We start from the raw sequence: 14,901 nt of genomic DNA, 5'->3' as shown, positions 1-14,901 counted from the left end.
TGGATGACATTTTACAATATGGTCTACCAAATGGAGCCCTGGGGTCCAGAATCAGGAGACAGGTTTTACACCTTATTTTTCCACTAATCCCCCTATGCAACCCCGGGGAAATTCTTTTTTTTTTTTTTTTAATTTAAGATTTTATTTATTTATTTGACAGAGACGCAGTGAGAGAGGGAACACAGGCAGGGGAGTGGGAGAGGGAGAAGCAGGCTTCCTGCTGAGCAGGGAGCCTGATGTGGGGCTCCATCCCAGGACCCAGGGATCATGACCTGAGCCGAAGGCAGATGCCCTTACAACTGAGCTATCCAGGCGCCCCCCTCTGGGGAATTCTTAATGGACATATGCCTTTGTTCTAGTTTCTGTTAAATGGGCATAAAGTAATACTTCCTTACATCATGAGGGAGGGAGAGTAATGGTGATGATCAAATAAGTTAAAAGATATAAAATAAAAAAAGTTCAAAGCTCTGCTTTTAAGAAGACTGAAGTCATGAGCCAGTTCTTCCGCAATGTATTTCTTACCTGTGTCACTGTCCTATCCTCACCCTACACACACAGAACAGCTGTCATTTTTTACTTCATCTTCACAGTTATATTTAGCCAAGGGGAAAAAGAGGATGTTTGGTGTACAAGTCTACCTCTGAAACCATTTAGAGACACTGCAATTGTCCCTCTGAAGTCATGTTGCTGCAAATGGATGATGATGGGCAAAGAGAAAGAAGTATAATATTTGTGACTGTGACATCATCTGTGCTTTGTGTCACTTTCAGGATGAATATCAGGCAGATGACCCTCTCCGATTCTCACTGTTGCCATGCATTTCATTCTCTGAGAAGTCAAGCACATTCATTTCTGATGTGATAGTCCTGTGGTCTACTATTACGATTACATAAGCACATGTGCAACATTTTCTTGTGAACAGTCCTTTCATATGTAGGTAAACCACAGCCCGCAGTCCCCCTGAAAGAGAGGCATGCTGAATATCCTTACCCCAACCTGGATGCTCATGGGGCAGATTCTAGATTAGGGTCACTACTATCTTCCCATATATACCCTGGGCCCCATCATCATAGATGAACAGACTCCATATTTCAGGTGAGTACAGAATTCTTCAGAAATGATGATTATTTCATGTACACATGAGTCTTGTGTCATTATTCATATGAATAATAAAACAGGATATTGATCTCTTTGAGAATCAAGTCACTTTCATTTCATTATGTTCTCTGTTCCTTCTCTCACCTGGAGCCTTGGAAAGCGAACCCCATACTCTCTTGGGCTCTCTTTTATCACTACACAATACTGTCATGTTGCTACAATATTATACACCTCAAAGGACGCTGGTAAGCCTGTTCTCATATACATCACGTTTTGAAGTATTTTCTCTCTTCTGCCTAGGGAGGCTCAAGCAATTCTAGGGTGAAATTTGGCAACTCTGGATTGGGAAGTGAAGATCACCTTGTTCTATGGAAAGTGAAAGAGGAATTGAAGCAAGGAAGCTAAAGCTCATCGTTTGGTTCCAGATTATCTGCTTGCCCTTCTCCCCTGGAACGCTCCCATTACTGGTGGTCAAGGCCGTGTTGCCCGATATTTAAATGGTTTATGGCTTTAAAATATGGCTTTGAAGGCTTCATTGTGGTTAGAAGAAGACATGTATTAAGTATTAAAAGCCTGTCATTCTTCAGCCACTACTCTTTCATTTTTTTTCATTAACATACACTAAAAAAACTCTCATGTTGTCCCTTTGTGGTCACACACTCTCCCCACCCCAACCTCTGGTAACCACTAATCTGTGCTCCTGATAGTTTTGCCTTTTCCAGAAAGTCTTATCTATGAAATCAGAAAGTACATAAGCTTTGGAGGCTGTCTCCTTTCCCTCAGTGCCAGGCCTTTGAGGCTCATCCGTGTCGCTGCATTTACCAAAGCTCATTCCTTTTTACTGCTGAGTAGGGTTCTATTGTTCTCCCACCCAAGTACTAACTGGGCCTGACCCTGCTCAGCTTCCGAGGTCAGACAAATCGGGTGCATTCAGAGTGGCATGGGCGTAGGTGGGTTCTATTGTCCAACTGCATATTTAACTTGGCCTGTTTCAGCATAGCCCAGACCCCACGACTCCGTAGACAATATGGCACGAGGGTAACCAAGTGAAGAAGTAGCTAGTGTTTATCTTTCTAATTCTATAGTTACTTGTCATGACCATGTTGGGTGATCATCTGGAGACAAAAAAGAACAGGCAGTTTTTATTCCAGAGGCTCGAGTGCCTTGGGCTTTAAAAATCCCCCTGCATCCAGTATTTATAATTTACACAAATTTACAAAAATTAACACATTTTATCTTTAGGTTGTCCAGTGTGTGTGACTGGCACTATCTAATGCAGTGGTTACCAAGAGGGTGATATTGCCCCCCTCTCCCCTCAGGGGACATTTAGTGATCTCTGGGGACAGTTTTGATTATCACACTGTGAGAGTACTACTGATATCTAGTGTGTAGAGGTCAGGGATGACATGAAATGTCCTACATGCACAGGACACCTCCACAACAACACAGTTATTGGTCCAAATGTCAATAGTGGCAAGGTGAGCTATCTTGATATAACGTATCTGAGACATCTCTTCAAAAAACACATTTTACATGTTTTGGGTTGGGCCAAAAACATCTGCAGGAAAATGGTAGCCTTTTTGAAGAGAATCATTATGTTCCCCCAAATTTTAAATGGCAACCAAGGGAATAAGAGTCAGGAAGAGGAAGAGAATGATTATTCACACCCATAAAGAAATTGTTCAAACCCCCTTCAAACAACTGTCATATACCCCACAAACTATTGATCCCTCAGACTACTACTACTATCATTTAAATGCCTGTTGCTGGACCATTACATTTCTAACCTTTGTATGCAATGTCTTTCACACTTCTCTTAGCTTGGAGAACTCGTTTTATGGGATCACTGTCTTTAGATGCCTTGGCCAGTTATCTTTCTTTATGGCTCCTGTAATAACTGTTGTGAAGAATGTGCCATTCCTCCTAGCACCATTTAATTTACTGGTCTCTCATCTAGTATCCTCTGCATGGAGTCCAATACCTGGCACAAGTTGGTGCTCAATAATTGCTGAATTAAGAACATCATTTTCCAGATATATTTGGATACTCATTCATCCATATGCCTAATCATTTAATAAAATTTATCAGGTACCTACTGAGTGCCAAGCAATATGAATGTTGGAGAGACAGGAGTGAACAAAAGACATCAATCCCCTGTCCTCATAGGGTTTACATTCTAAAGTGAGGGTTGGCAAGATAATAAATATTTTTGGCTTTGTGGACTATGCAGTCTCCATTGTAACCACACAACTCTACAGCTGTAGTGTGAAAATAGTCAAAGACAATATGTAAATGAATGAGAGTAGCTATATACCAATAAAACTTTACTTAAAAAAATATGTAGCAAGTATGATTTGGCCTTCAGACTAGTTTTTCAACCTCTGTTTTGGAGAGAAGTCAAATAATAAATAAATAAATATATAATTCAAATAGTAAGTGCTTAAAAAAAAAAAAAGAAGGAAAAGGAATAGAGAGGAAAGAAGGTGGAAAGTTAGTCAGGGAAGGACTGTCTGAGAAGATGACTTGACAGACATCTGAATGAAGTGAGGGAGCAAGGCAGAGGACCAGCCAGTGCAAAGGCTCTGAGGTACGAATGTGCTGGGGTCTCCTGGGCCAGTAAGAAGGCCTGTATGGCATGAAAGAGGCAAGCAAGGGAAGTAAGAGAGCTGAGGTTGCAGAGGTAAAAGGGACCAGACTGTGTTACCATGTGGACCTGGAGTTGATTCTGTGTGATGAGAAGCTTGTAGAGGTTTTGAGAGAGGGAGTAACCAATAAGGGGTCAGGGTGACTTGACATCCACCCCTCACTTGTCCAATGGTGGATTTGGGTGAATTACGAAAAGGTGCTTCCTATAGGATGAAGCAGCCTTAGATTTTAGTCTCCAGTCAGTCCCTCTGTCAGGCATCTGTGGTTGGGATAAAGTTTGGACTTCACGGTCCATGGTCTTAAGTGCTGCTTAAGTTACCTAAGAAACTCCAAACCAAATGTTATCAAATGGTATTCTTGAGCCCTTCTAGGACTTTGACATCTTTGGTATACAAAGTATTGTCATTAAGACAATGGTTTCTGGGGCTCCAGCTCAGTGTTTTGGGGCAAATGCGAGGGTACTGAATCTTAGGGGTATTCCTTCCTTTTCCCCAGGGGTCAGAGTCAATTCCCAAGACCTTTCACCCCTCAAACAAGCACTTCCTTTTCTTCATGTTGAGGTAAGGTAGAGGAGTACAGATGAAGGAAACAGGGCAGAGAGTAAGCAGCAAGGTGCCTCTCTAAGTTATGAAAACTTGTGTAAAAGAAACCTTGTGGTGATAATGACAGTTTCACTTCCTGTTCTTTGTTGAACTACAGGTTGTCAGGAAAGCCCTGTCACACATTTACATGCAGGTTAAATTTCTCAAAATCTGAGCCACAACAGCCTAGTAACTGTGGGGAATATGATACAAATGCTGCTGTGCTATTGTCATTGTCAGTGGGTAAATCTCTTTAGCAACTTGATGTGGTTGGTTTTTTTGGATCTGATGGGAACAAATCCAGCTACGGGCTCCCTCTTTGTTAGCTGGTCTTCCTTCCTTTTTACTGATTGTTTTGGACAGGGATTCTGATAGACAAGATGAAGAAATGAAATGCATTTTCATTTTCATTAAATACTGCAGGGCTTTCCAAAACAACCCTCGACAAACTTATCATAGGCCAGCATTTTTTACTTTTCTATGTGCTTTTGGAGGTTTTGATACCAGGGATGAAAATGTGCTTTCCAAACAGTATGGACTTTACCTAAAAGTGTTGTCAACTGAGTCATAATGAGCATCGTGGTTCATTCTTTTCCCATTGTTGTCTTCATTAGGTGTACGATTTCCCCTAATCTCATGCACAGACAGTCTGACTTTCTACCCACAGGTCTGATTGAGCATCTTCTATTCATTTATCACTTTCTAAGAATGAGCAAATCAGACCAACTCCTAGTTGCCATGGATGAATGCAATTTGAGTACCTCAGCTTAAACAATAAAGATGAAAGTGATGGAATAATATTAATTTTGTGCTAATAAGCATCTTCCAAGCTGTAACAGAGGATGGAGGATGTAGTCCCAGAGTTGGACTTTACACTTGGATCTGAATTTCAGAGTTGTTAGTAGGTATCTGAATATCAGGTTTGGAAATGTTGAACTGGCACACACATTGTGTTACTTCTAATCCATCCTGTTTTCCAGGAAAATGGACACTTGCCAAATATTCTCTGTTGAACAAACTGAGAAAGTTGTAATGTACCTTGGGTTAAAGAAAATTTTAGCTGGTGAATCTTGCCGATGCCCTACTTTGAGGGACTTAACTCACGTTGAAGGCTGCATAAGACTCCAGGCATGGGAGTTGTATTTGGGGAGCAAATGGGCAGCTTCGGATGGTTTTGTTGCCTTTCTACAGAATATAGCCCAGGAGGAGTTGGTGAAGAGCATGAGTTTTTAGGCTTGTTGCTTGCTTTTCTCAATATGGCCCATTCAGAACTTCTCCCTTGAAATTAGAACTTTATGTTAGGGAGAAAGCAGGACTGAAAATGAACCTGAGGTTTCTCCTAAGTTCCAGTAAAGCAGCCTCCACTCTGAGTCAGTGAGTGAAAGAGTGAGGACACAGGAAGCTAGACTCTGTCACCAAAGAGCCCAAAAAAAGGGATCTAAAATATTTTTTTCAAAGGAGAAGCATGAATTAAATGATGGGGAAGACACAAAATAGAAGAACAGAGAAAGAAGAAAGAGGAAGTAGAATTCAGGAGGAAAAAAAAAAATCATAAGGCATTAGTCCATTGAAATGTGAGAAAGGCAAAATCACACCCAACCTGCTCTAGCTGGGTTTACCTATCAAAACTTTAACTCAGAGACATGGGGACTCCTCTTACCTGTTTATCTCAGAATCTTCAATACGGAGTCAGGAGATATGCTAGTTAAAGTAGCAATGGTGTGCTGGTTATCTTTGTTTCCTCCTATCTTTCCAGATGTTTTACACCTGAAAGTATGAAATAATAACTTAAAAGTATGAAATAATCAATAACTTATAAGCCATGCCCACAAATGGAAAGTGAAATGTAAAACTGAGATGGTTTGGAGGAGAAAAAAGGATTTTAAAAATAAACCCAAATGATCCACATGAATAAAAGATTTATACTTTTGGTCCAGATCCATGGTCCACTGAGGTTAGGATTTTGACTCAAAGGGGATAATAAAGGTTATGGAAGGTCAGGGATATAGAAGTCCAGAGCTGCCACTCATACCAGTTGGTTCACTGGTTAACTGCTTAGCTCTCAACCTTGTCAAAAACAGATCTTGCCTGAGTGAGCTTCATACTACCAATTCTTTTTTTTAAAAAGATTTTATTTATTTATTTGATAGAGATCACAAGTAGGCAGAGAGGCAGGCAGAGAGAGAGGAGGAAGCAGGATCCTCACTGAGCAGAGAGCCTGATGCGGGCTCGATCCCAGGACCCTGAGACCATGACGTGAGCCGAAAGCAGAGGCTTTAACCCACTGAGCCACCCAGGTGCCCCCATACTACCGATTCTTTATCAGCAGTGCAGGCCTTATGTCACGGTGAGATCACCTCCACCCTGGGCAATGTAGTGGGACACTACCTTCATATGGTCTTCCCTCTGCCTGCAACACCTGATGGGATCAAAGCCTGCTAACACAGAGTGTAAATACTTATTCCTGGCCACGTCCACTCCAGACTCCTAGAGGACAAAATGCCCATCCAGCAGGTGCTTCAGGAGTGTTTCATTTCATAAGTGAGAAAAATCAAAGACAGTATGTGTGGGATAGCACAGACTATAGGATTCTTACCCATGCCTTTTATTTTTCAGTACCTATGTCCCTGAGCTGTTGTGCCCAAGCCATGCCAACTCCATGGGCCACATTCAGAATCATTCAAACTTTCTTTGTTTTATCCTCATCAGTTGTTATAGGATGTTCAGTTGCACAGAAGCTCCTCTAGATACTTTTTTTTTAAAGATTTTATTTATTTATTTGTCAGAGAGAGACACACACAGCGAGAGAGGGAACACAGCAGAGGAAGTAGGAGAGGGAGAAGCAGGTTCCCCGTGGAGCAGGGAGCCCGATGCGGGGCTTGATCCCAGGACTCTGGGATCATGATCTGAGCTGAAGACAGACTCTTAACGACTGAGCCAGCCAGGCGACCCTCCTCTAGGTACTTTTGGTGGTAACCTGAGAGTTATCTATTGTATACTCATGAACAAGTCATCTTGAGCAAGAACATCTGCACTCCCCTCCTCCCAGGCTTGGGTGTCTGTCAGGGACATCCTTCACCAGAATTCCCTATCCCACCGTAATAATTAGTATTCTGTGAATTCCCAATGCATATTAAAGGTTTGTGATAATGAAAAGGTGATCTTTGACCTATTCCTAGAAATGGGCAGTGATAAATACACCAGGATACTGAAGTTTCCCTTATTTTCAAGGAGAAAGCTCCAAGACTTAGTAACTCCATGATGATGGCTGGAGGAGATCGGTTGCTGTGATTTGATGGATTTGAGTAGGGTAGAAAGACAGAACAAATAATTTAAACAATTTAGAGCCTAATTCCTTTTCACTTCTCTCACAGATCAGTATGATTTTAGTAATTAATAGCGAACAATTCATTCTGGGTTCTTTATTCTTAATTTAGGAGGAAACTTTCGCAGGTGAGACAAAGGCTCATTCTTTTTCTTTCATAAGGAGCTGAGGATATTTTTTCCATGAAACATCTAGCATATGCTCCCCACCCCCACACACACATGCATCAGAATGCTATCTACAGAGGGTCATCCTGTTTTCTCTCTTCTAAAAACACCCTTTCAACACGGTAATTCTCCAGTTTGAGTGAAGGCAGCATTCTATATCTTCCCTTAAGTCTATCTACCTTTCCCACCTTGACTGCACCGTGGACCTCTGTTCTCTCTGAATTCCAGAAATGGAAGATGCTTTCAAAAACTAACACTTTTTTTAAAAATAGTGACTCTGGGCGCCCTCTGCTGTCTACTTAAGTTCTTCAGCTGCATACCAGTGATAAGAGCAAGGCATGAAGGCAGGCGGGGCGGGGCGGGGGGGGATTACTGAAAAAATCCAAACATACACCATACACAAACATTAAGTATGTATATGTGTTTCTTTGTACTTGTAACATATGCATATTATATGTATGTCTGTGTGCATGCATATATACCTTAACTGTTTTTACTGCGCGGCCCCTTCAAGGTTCTGCTGAATCAACAGCACAAACTTTCCTGAAAAGTGCACCTATGAGCATGTACACGCACACACACACACACACAGAGCCACCATCTGGGCACAACAATACACAGACAGAGTTAACAATGTGAGCTTTGGCATCAGACCATCTGTGGGTGCCTACTCCTTGCTATTACATCTATGGCCAAGAACTTAACCTCTCAGAGTTTGTTTCCTCATCTGTGAAATGGGGTTTTCCTGAGGGTTAAATGAGATACTGTATACAAAGTGCTTTGTATAGAGCCTGACAATAGTTAAGTCTCATCAAGTGTTAGCAGGGTTTTTGCCTTTATCTTTTAAACCCTACCATACCGAGCCCTGTTGTTGTTAAATTCCTTGTTACTTCAGCATCAGTGTGTCAAAGAAACGCTGTGCTCATCTAAATTGGAGATGACATTTCCTCTGCTCTCCACAGTTTTACACAGGGAGATAAACCCTGTGGCCCAAAAGCCTCATGTGGAGTTGCTTCATCTGTCCTGGCTTCTCAGTGAGCAGCATTCATGTTGAATTATCTTCGGACGTGCATGTGGCCATCCTGCCACCAGCGACAGAACATACTCTTTAAACTGGTATTAATTCAGTAATTTCCAGCCATGAAAGTGAAGGCCTCCTTAATCCTCTTGAACTTAATGGTGATACAATGTGTCCCCGTAGAGTGCCGTGGGACATACCAGGAGGTTCTGCTGGGTTGCCAGATGTGTGACTTGGATTCGTGAATTCAAAATCGATTCGAGTTGTAAGACAGTCACTTTGCGAGGGTTACGCCTTCTTTTGTGATGTACTTCAACAAGATGATCCTGCTGCCTGGAAATGAGGGAGATCTGGGGAATTAAGTGACATGGGGATGCTGGGCTCTTTTGGGTGAGGAGCTTGGCCTGAGTAAGGGCAAGGAAAAGGAATCAGGAAAGATGAGGGATACTAATTGAGCAATGAATGGGGGCTCCAGGTGCCTTTTCCTCTCAGGGCCTAATTAAATGAGGCCTTTGTCTATCCTAAGCACCCAGCTTTGGAGTATTTCAGCTGCAGGACAGTGATTACCAGCCAGATGTGGGGTTTTCTTCCCTCCGGGCCTTTTTTCCCAGATGTTGCCTTTAATCACTGTGGTCAAGTTGCCCCTGATGCTCTTGGAGGCCGCAGTCCTTGGAAGATCAACTCAGTAGGGCAGGCAAGTGGGTAGGTGTGCTGTTTTGCAGTGTTCTGGTCTTGTTCCACCAGTAGCTGGGAAGTTTCATGTAAAATCGTATGTTCTCCCCCTACTCTCCCTCCTTTCCAAATCAATTCTGTCTCAGATTAACCAAGAGCCTAGAAACACTGGGGGAAAACCCCATGGAGAAAAACTAAGAAAGAGAGCTCTGGCCAGGGTGTTAATGTACTCATCACCTACACGCCCTTCTCTGCCATCTTGCTTCTTAAGGGCTTGGCTCTGGCTCATGTAAAACTAAGATAGAAAGAGCAGCCGGTTTATGAGAAAGTTGTGAAATATTGAAAGCAGAGCATACCAGGCTATACATATTAACTAAAACTTGCCATTAATTAATTCACCCTTTCAAAAAATATTAAGGCCACATTTTAGTATTGTGGTATAGTATTATACTACATAGGAACTTTGGGGTCATGTAAAACAGAGGTAGGATAGTTTGTCCTTCAGAAGACACTAGATATACTTGGAAAAAGTTCTTTAACAACACAAGGCAATGTACTTTACATGTCAAAATGAATGACAGACTATTGGGTGCTATCGAAGATCAGAAAAGCACATGTGTGTGTGCACATGCGAACAGGCACATGCCACTTACTATCTATGGGATGATAGAAGTATTACGCCAGATTTACCCCAATCATTAACAATGTGGCCATTTCCACAGATGCTCATTTAATGTCTGTTCCTCTTGCAGAATGCAAGCTCATGGTAACAGAGGGCATTTTTTTAATCCCGTTTTGACTCCATGCATGTTAACAAAAATATTTTAATCAGGATTACTCCAATTTTTGCTCAAGGTACTTTTGAGGTAATGCCATTTAAACCAATGTAATTCCTTAATTCATTTTTTTAATCTTGTCAAGTTGAAAGTATACATTCTCTTTTTAAAATTTTTATTAACATATAATTATCATTTGCCCCAGGGATACAGTTCTGTGAATCATCAGGCTTACACATTTCACAGCACTCACCATAGCACATACCCTCCCCAATATCCGTAAGTAGTATAAACCATATCCCTTAAAAAAATCTTTTTTATCAAAACAAGATGGGATCAGGAGGGAGACAAACCATAAGAGACTCTTAATCCCACAAAACAAACTGAGGGTTGTTGGAGGTTGGGCGGTAGGGAGAGGGTGGTTGGGTTATGGACATTGGGGAGGGTATGTGATTATGGTGAGTGCTGTGAAGTGTGTAAGCCCGTACCCCCTGGGGCACATAATACGTTATATGTTAATAAAAATAATTTTAAAAAATCTTTTTTACTTTTCTGAAATATTTCCACCAGGGGATTAATTCACAATGATTTGGTTCACCCCCATTTTTTTACACATAATGTATGTCAAATTTGTAAACAGAAATATTATTAAGTAAATTTGAATCTTGAGTTATTTTTGTCAAGCTCCGTTCTATTCTGCTGTGTTGCCTTAGTTTACATGGATATGTATGCACATGTGTATATATGTATACATGTGTCTCTGTGTGTGTATATATATATGATTTGAAAACACTAAAGAGATACACTTTTTACTAATCTTAAATCATAATGACCTGGGACTCCTGAATCATTGATTCCAGGGGAGAGGGTTTGGGATAGAGGTGGGTCATCAGAGTGAGGATCCTCAGGAGTAGAGGCAAAAGGCACACATACACACCTCATCGGGTACTTGCTCAGGAGTCCAGGCACAAGGCCATTCTTACCTGCTCTTCCCTCTTTGTGACAGCAAAGACCAGAGGATCCAGAGATAGTATCTGAAATCCTGTGCACATAAAACAAATATAAGCTTCCTCACAAAATAGTGGTTTATAATGTAGTCCCCAGAATAGCAACATCAGCACCTGAGAATTTATTAGGAAGTCACATTTTTTGGACCCTGCTCCAGATCAGTGGAATCAGAAACTCTAGAGATAGGGCCTAGCACTCTGGGTTTGAACAAGCTCTCTAGATAACTCTGATGCTTGCTAAAGTTTGAGGACCACTGCCTTATACTCAGCTGTCATCATGGCTATGAAAACAAGAGGTAAAAGGAACATATCCAGAAAGACCAAAGATTTGCCTAAAAAAACAAAACAAAACAAAACAAAAAAAAAATCAAAGCTTAAAATATCCTTTAAGCAAGATCAAGTTGCCCAAGAATTTCTCTCTGAGGTTCTCAACAGGAGTAGAGAGTGCCTAGTAAGTTTTTATTTGCTTGCAAAGAAATAGAGAAAGCTGTAATTTTGCCTGCTTGAATTGTAGCAGATAAATCCTTACCTCTCCATTACATTTTCTCAGTAATAGTCATTAGGAATTAGTTCAATTTTGTATTAATTCCTTGGATCACTGTCAACAAAAATGTCAGCCCAAATTGGCCAGGATCTGTCTATTTCACCACTGAGTCTATTCTTCAGGAGGATTTTGATCACTCTGTAAGGAGTACTATCTATAGAAGCAAAGAGCAAATGACTAGGCCAAAGTTCTTTAAGTTCAACACGGCAGGCTAAAAGTGTTCTGCTTTAGGAAAGGGAGGTCTTCTCCCTGTGGCATCTTGAGAGCCTTTCATAGTGCCCTGTCCTTTGTAGCTGCTTAATACTGATTTGGTGAAGGAGTGGAGAAACCATAGGAGTTCTACAGCTTGAAATGCCAAGAGGTGACACATGATTTAGATCTTGAAAAATGGGCAGAAAAGGATGGATAAAGAGGGAGGGCATTTTATTTTATTTTATTTTTTTAAAAGATTTTATTTACTTATTTGACAGACAGAGATCACAAGTAGGCAGAGAGGCAGGCAGAGAGAGAGGGGGAAGCAGGCTCCCCGCTGAGCAGAGAGCCCGTGCGGGGATCGATCCCAGGACCCCGGGACCATGACCCGAGCTGAAGGCAAAGGTTTTAACCCACTCAGCCACCCAGGCGCCCCAAGGGAGGGCATTTTAGGTGGGAGGAGAAAAGGATACATAACAAGCTGAGCAAAAGCTTGGAATCAAGTCTAAATGTTTGGGACTGAGTGGAAGACATCGGAAAGAAAACACTCTTCACAGGGGGCTTATGATGACACCAACAGCTAACAAAATGAATTAGTGAGTTAAATGAGTACTCATCCTCTCCTATGATCCCTACCGGGCTAGGTACGGGGCTGACAGTGGAGAACAAGACAGACACGACACCTAAATCTAGTGAAGAACAGAGAGTGGTAGGAGGATGGTCAGTGTGTGGATACGTGAAGTACAAGAGCATGTAAGTAGCTCACCTAACCCGAAGGTAAGCAAGCAGGTGGTTCAAGAAAGCCTTTTCAGATGACAAGATGCCTCAGTTATGACCTGAGGAGGGAAGAAGTGTGGAGTAGCAAGGGATGGGGTGGGCTAGGCAAACCTGGGCCAGGTTATGAAGAACCTTCTAAACTACGTTAAAGAGACAGTTTTATCCAGAGGGGTGTGAAGAGCCCTCAGGAGGTTTTAAACAGAAAAGGACAAGTTTGTTTTGGAAATCTCACCGGTTGTAGTAAAGACAGCTGAAAGGACTGAGGATAGTGGCTTTAATTAGAGAAGTAGCAATGGGAAAGAAGTTCAGAGAGCTTGCTGGAAAAAAGTCTCTGATAGTTTAAAGCATGTCAGTATTTCCTTGACATTTCCACCAATGGAAGCCGGAATGAATGCTCCCTCCCTTTGAATCTGGACAGGCCTGTGATTTGAGTGGAAGTGCTGCCATGGAACCTCTGAAACCAGGTCATAAAAGGTGACAACAGCTTCTGCCTGGTCCTCTTGAGACACTCCCTAGTACTGAGCCACTGTGCTGTCAGGGAGCGACACGTAAATGTTCTGGCCCCAGTCTCAGCTGAGGGCCCAGCATCAGCTGCCATAAATATTAAGTGAGGAAGCCTCTGCGGTGACTCTAATCCCAGCCATCAAGTGACTAAGAACCACCTGAGACACTGAGTAAGCACTGCCTGGCCGAGCCAGTCAATTCTAACCATAATGAAAAAACGATTGGTGTTTTAACTGGCATGTTTCAGACATAACAAGAGAGAACTAGAACACTCTCCTGGTAACACCTAACAAAGGAGGTATCTTTTTGTCTCCTTCTCATACTGGGCTGGACTCAATCAGGGTGACTTTTGGACCTGAAGCAGCAGACATTTTTATAATAAATGAAACAATCTACAAAGGCATGTAATAGAGTTGGGGAATAAGATGTTCTGTCCAAATATTCTCATTAACAGAATAAGTACATGCTTTAGGCAAATTATCGATTGCAAAAAAACACCATTTTTCAAAGAAATTATGAAATTTTGAAGAATGAAATGCTCACTATAGACTAAGCAAACTTTTTCTTTGATGGTTCTTTAGCCTTCAGAATCATCTATTAATTTTTGGAGTAAACATGAGGCTCATTAGCTCCTTCTGTACTCTTGCCCTTCAGCGTAACTTGTGGGAAGAGGTCTAAGAGCCCAGCTTTTACCAGCAGCAGAGCCACCATAGTCGCTGGCTGTTCAGAGAAGCAGGGCTTTGGAAGCTCATGACTGCTATTTATTGTTCACATTTTTTTTTTTTTTTAAACTAATGAATGGTTGTTAGCTAACAACCAGGGCCACAGTCATACAGGGCATAACAGCCATTCGACTGCTCTTTGCGAACATCAGAGAAGATAAAAGATAAGTTGGAGGACAGGAAGCACACCCTATTATTCCCTAAGACTTTGAAGGTAGAGAAATCCAAATGCCTTTTTCTGCAAACACCGGACACACAAAAAAAATACAATTAAGATTCTCTAAAGACACAGAATGTTCCTTAGAAGGGGCTAAGTCTTCACAGAGCATAAGCAGAAGGAAGAACGCATTTATTATATGATTCTTCAACTAGGTACTCACATTCTGAATGCTACCGACAATAATAACAATAGTTAGCATTTAGTAGCACTTACTCTGTGCCACCCATGGTTCTGCTTGCTTTACATTTATTATCTCATTCCCTTCTCCAGCAGGTCTATGAGGTGGGTCTGATTACCCCATTCAACAAATGAGGAGAGTGAATGAAGTGAGCCGGTGGCCACACACTAAGCCACCCAATAAGTGGGAGCCCTTTCCTAGTATTTTCTTTCTGAAGAGACAGAACATGCTCTCTTGGGAAGGGTACTGGACTAGGAAGCTGGATTTTCATCTCAGCTTCACCTCTAACTAGTTCTACCAATTTGCACCAGTCATTTCCTTCACCTGAAAGATGATGGAATTCAATGAGGAGATTCAGACCATTCCTCCTACTCTAAAATTGCTGATTCTGTGAACAATTCTTGACTCCAAAAAACAATCAAGTTAAAAGAAAACCTTAGTTTTTGAAACAGCACTGAAGAAAGAGTGTACAGA

General features: G+C 41.6%; 1 protein-coding gene across 1 annotated transcript in view; it reads right to left on the bottom strand.

Moving 5' to 3' along the window:
* Positions 1 to 5,931: 5,931 nt before the first annotated feature.
* The window catches only part of LOC111155285 (pentatricopeptide repeat domain 2), a 43,438-nt gene continuing 34,468 nt past the window's right edge, over positions 5,932 to 14,901 (bottom strand). Inside the window, exon 10 of the mRNA XM_022515419.1 lies at positions 5,932 to 6,092. Coding sequence (XP_022371127.1) covers positions 6,087 to 6,092 — 6 coding nt within the window. The 3' untranslated portion in view covers positions 5,932 to 6,086. The remainder of the gene's footprint in view (positions 6,093 to 14,901) is intronic.

This window comes from Enhydra lutris, unplaced genomic scaffold (genome assembly GCF_002288905.1).
Source record: "Enhydra lutris kenyoni isolate GAN:26980312 unplaced genomic scaffold, ASM228890v2 scaffoldscaffold40, whole genome shotgun sequence".
Taxonomy (NCBI): domain Eukaryota; kingdom Metazoa; phylum Chordata; class Mammalia; order Carnivora; family Mustelidae; genus Enhydra; species Enhydra lutris.
Note: the sequence above shows the minus strand (reverse complement) of the source record. Positions and strands in the feature narration are given on the sequence as shown.